The sequence below is a fragment of the Osmerus mordax genome, chromosome 23 (assembly GCF_038355195.1).
Source record: "Osmerus mordax isolate fOsmMor3 chromosome 23, fOsmMor3.pri, whole genome shotgun sequence".
Classification (NCBI taxonomy): Eukaryota; Metazoa; Chordata; class Actinopteri; order Osmeriformes; family Osmeridae; genus Osmerus; species Osmerus mordax.
Genome location: NC_090072.1, coordinates 2504659 through 2508865, shown reverse-complemented (window position 1 = coordinate 2508865; position 4207 = coordinate 2504659). Strand labels below are relative to the sequence as shown.

At 42.5% G+C, this 4207-nt stretch overlaps 1 protein-coding gene across 1 annotated transcript; it reads left to right on the top strand.

The window, feature by feature from the left end:
* The first annotated feature begins 241 nt into the window (after positions 1-241).
* si:ch1073-220m6.1 (uncharacterized) lies at positions 242-3193 on the top strand. The gene is made up of 6 exons (XM_067261211.1): positions 242-369; positions 686-982; positions 1128-1391; positions 1493-1638; positions 1767-1995; positions 2053-3193. The coding sequence occupies exons 1-6, from the start codon at positions 252-254 to the stop codon at positions 2223-2225; spliced, it is 1227 nt and encodes a 408-aa protein (XP_067117312.1). The 5' UTR covers positions 242-251; the 3' UTR covers positions 2226-3193.
* Positions 3194-4207: the final 1014 nt, after the last annotated feature.

Genomic DNA, 4207 nt, shown 5'->3' with positions numbered 1-4207 from the left:
AATTTAATCTGGTGATGGTTGTGGCTATGTCCTGCATAGTCCAGCTGTTTGCAGCAAAGTGTAGTTAAGTAAATTTTTTCATCAGGGGGAAATGACATCACGGTGTCATGCATCTTTTCCCAGTGATGCACCTGATCACAAGGTGTCACATGGTGGTGAGATTTATAGTAAGACACACAGAAGTCACAGTTTTAGAGGCGGATGTGTGTGTGTGTGTGTGTGTGTGTATTTCCCATAACTGGGGCGTAATCATGCGAAGCGGAAACTCGTGTTCAGTCTTCAGGGTTTTCTCACAGGAAGATAGCTGCTCTCCACATATCATACGGAAAATGAACATTCTTTTTTGTCATCTGATCTTTGTCATCGCAGGTAAACTAAATGATTTGAGTTGAGTTAAGTTTGAACTAAGTTTTAGTTAGGTTGATCATTGTAGTTGTTAGTAAGCCGTAAAAAGTTCAAATGATGCCATGAGGTTAACCTGACCTGGCTGTGGAAGTGGAAGAGTGTAACATATGTTAACAACCTGATGGTTGAAATGAGCAAATAGTTGTAGGCCTATAGACAGTGGTAGACAGGCATTTTCTCTGCACAGCAACGCATTCTGACTTTTGACTGACTTGACTATATTAGCTTAATAAACTGTGGTACTTGCAAATCCCTATTTAAACCTTTATTATCTTTACAGGATTGAAAGCACAGGCCTCTACGAAGGTCCAGTATGGGTTGAAAGGGAACACAACCTGTCTGTGCTTTACAAATTCTCTAAAGAACATTACAGAGATAAAATGGAAAGTCGACAATAAGTTAATTGTTCGTGAGGGCAAAGTAACTAAATCATTCATAGACAAGTTTGAGTACAACAAAGTGAACCACAGTCTGTATATTAGGAGTCTGAAGGACACAGACAGTAAAATCTACATTGTAACTACAACCTATAAAAACGACTCAGAATTCACTAACAGCTATAAACTGATCGTGGAAGGTGAGTGAACTTCAAACATGTTTCTGTTCTGTTAGCTGCATCAAGGTGTTTGTAGTTACATTTAGTCATTTAGCAGACGCTCTTATCTAGAGCGACTTACAGTAAGTACAGGGACATTATTCTTTCGCTTTATTAATTCACACAGAAGCTGTATCCATGCCGGTTGTGAAGATAACACCTTTCGACTTTAATTCATCCGCCGGAACCTGCAACATGTCAGTCAACTGCTCCGTGGGAAGCAACTGGGCTGCCTTTGTCTGCGATGACGACTCACATGATAGTCGGTGCAAGTTATCGTCATCAACCACCAACGTTTTCATCAACATCTCGAAGTTTAACGGGAATGTTGAGTGTACCGGCAAGAACAACGTTAGCATCAAGACGCTCTTACAGTCCACAAATTACATATGTAAGGACTGGTGCCAAACTCTTGTCTAAACTGTTGGTGGTGCGTAGACTTCTGTTAATGTAGCCTCATCTTTTCCCTCTGGGTTTCTGTGATCCTACCAGGTCTAGGTGGAACTACAGCTCCTGTTGTAATCTCACATTCGTGGCCAGATTATTGGTGGTTTCTATTGGGGGGTCCAGCCCTGACAGCCATTTTAGTGGTGATATTGATTATACTAAAGTGTCGGAAGTCTTTCAAAAAGTCACAGGTATGTGTACGAGGCTGCTGTCTCTGATCCAACTGTTTACAGTAACTCAGTCTGTAGCCTATGTGGTTTGTAGATTTATAATTTTTTTGACATTTGAACAGATTTTGTTTATTTTTTTTCAATAACAGGAAACAACTCGACCTGCGAGTGATGAAGTGAACGATTCAACAATGAGAGGACAGGAAAACCCAAGCACAGTGCAGGAACATGCGCCCGTAGTGACAGTTGGGGTTGAAACCGAAGCAGATTCGACCACGTCTGTCTACGACATTGTTAGAGATCAAGTGAACGGTCCTGCGGCGAGGGAGCCGGAAACTTCCATCTACAGCACCATACAGAAAGACGGGTCAGCGGCGGAGGCCGACGTGGCGGCGATGGAGAAAGTTGTTACGGAAGCCGACAAAACCACGTCGGTCTATGATGTGGCTACAGAGCCTAAAAGTCATTGCAGGCTCAAAGTCAGAGTGAAGGCATCAACACCGGACAAGGCTGGAGCGGACACGATATATTCAACTTTACAAGCCGTCTGCCCAGTGGATGATGGCAGTGTGGGAGGTGATCTGCAACAGGTGAACTGTGGGAGGTGAACTTCAGGAGGTGATCTGCAACAGGTGAACTGTGGGAGGTGAACTTCAGGAGGTGATCTGCAACAGGTGAACTGTGGGAGGTGAACTTCAGGAGGTGATCTGCAACAGGTGAACTGCGGGAGGTGATCTGCTGGAGGAGCTACCAGTCTGAAGAACGCAAACCCCTGTTAACCCCAGACAGAGATGACGTATGGTCGCACAGCGCCCCCAAGTGGACAGCAGAGACGGACAGAAGGATGTTGGTTTAGTAGTACTCATGCTTTCTGCTTCTCCTGTGGGCTCCACCCTGCCTTGCGCACCTCAGAGCATGTGCCTTGTTTCCCTTCAGTCCCTGCTGGGAGACAATGGGAATAACATGACGACTTCCTGTGCCTGTCCTCTCTGAGGTGATGTACCCTATGTAGTAACGCTTGTTTTACGGTTTCTTACCTAGAAACCTAAAACCACTTCACATTACAAGTGCATTGTGTTGCTGCAGTAAAACCACAATCTGTAGTAACTAACAGTGTTAAAGTGTTTAATGATTCTATTACTTATTCAGCTTGTATATCATATGTAACTGTACACAGTATATCTATGTGTTTAATGTTTCTGTGACTTGATTCTATGTAAGTTGGTTCTTAAAAAATATACAAAATATAAACTCAAGTATCCTTTCCACATGCTTCCATTTGCTTTGTTATACTGCTCTTTTCAATACTGAATATATAGCACTGCTACACTGACCATATTTTTTGTTTCTACTATGATTTGAGTTCCTCCTTTGTGGAATGAACAATTACTGATAAATCATCATAAGTTCAAAAAGCGAGTCATAACTGTAAATTTAGGGAGTCAGGTGGCTGAGCGGTGAGGGAATCGGGCTAGTAATCCGAAGGTTGCCAGTTCGATTCCCGGTCAGGCCAACTGACGTTGTGTCCTTGGGCAAGGCACTTCACCCTACTTGCCTCGGGGGAATGTCCCTGTACTTACTGTAAGTCGCTCTGGATAAGAGCGTCTGCTAAATGACTAAATGTAAATAACTAATGATACATGAACAGAATTAAGTTTAACTTTGGAGATGACTCCTGCAATGGTCCAAATGTAATGTTTCTGATGGAGGATTTTATATATAACCAAAAAGTGTCCCGGATGTTGCAATCGTAATTCTTTGGACATTGTCTCACTTATTTGCTTCCATAAATATCCTCCTAATTAAATTAATTCAACTCGTTAATTAAAGAAAATGTGTCTTAAATTAGTGTCTTAAGTTATGTAATTTCTCTCTTTAACACAGTTTTGTTGAAAAAAAGGTAATTATTTGTTAATGACATCACTTAATGTTGCTAATTTGGGTTCCTCCCTATTAAAATGAAATGCTGGGCAGGTTTTGTGACGAGGATGAAAAAGCTGAAAGAGACGCAGATAGAATCAACACACAATACACAATATTTCAGCTGATTGAGAAACATTGCAGTTGAAACATGTACACATTTTTCGGAAAGAGGAGGGGGAGATTACTAAAGAATGTCTTGTTTTCACTTATCTACTGATCTGTACTCAAATATAATTTCTAGAAGTGTCTCAACATTTCATGTCTTATATCTTCACCCACGCCTCGTCTGGGTTAGAATTGAGCAAAGGCGCAGATGGTGGAACCAGAAACAAGAGTGGATGTGTCCTGATTCCGAAGTGAATAGTGGGCTGGAAGGAAGGCATGAATAGCCTGGTCCTACCAGACTCTACATTTCATTTGTACAGAGTCTGCATGGGCTCGCCCCATTGACAAGCGTTCCTTGAAGGCGGGTACACACGGTTGATGTTTAAAACTGTTGGATCTGCCCAGAGCCACTCTGATCTGCCATAACCAATCGCTGGCGTTCGCCTTAGCCAACTCCTTCACCACTAACGGAGCTAGCTGGAAAATCAAACTTTTCCCAAACCCTGTGGAGAGGAGGGCCACAACATCATGACCACCAACAAAACTCAGCAAAGACTGTTCT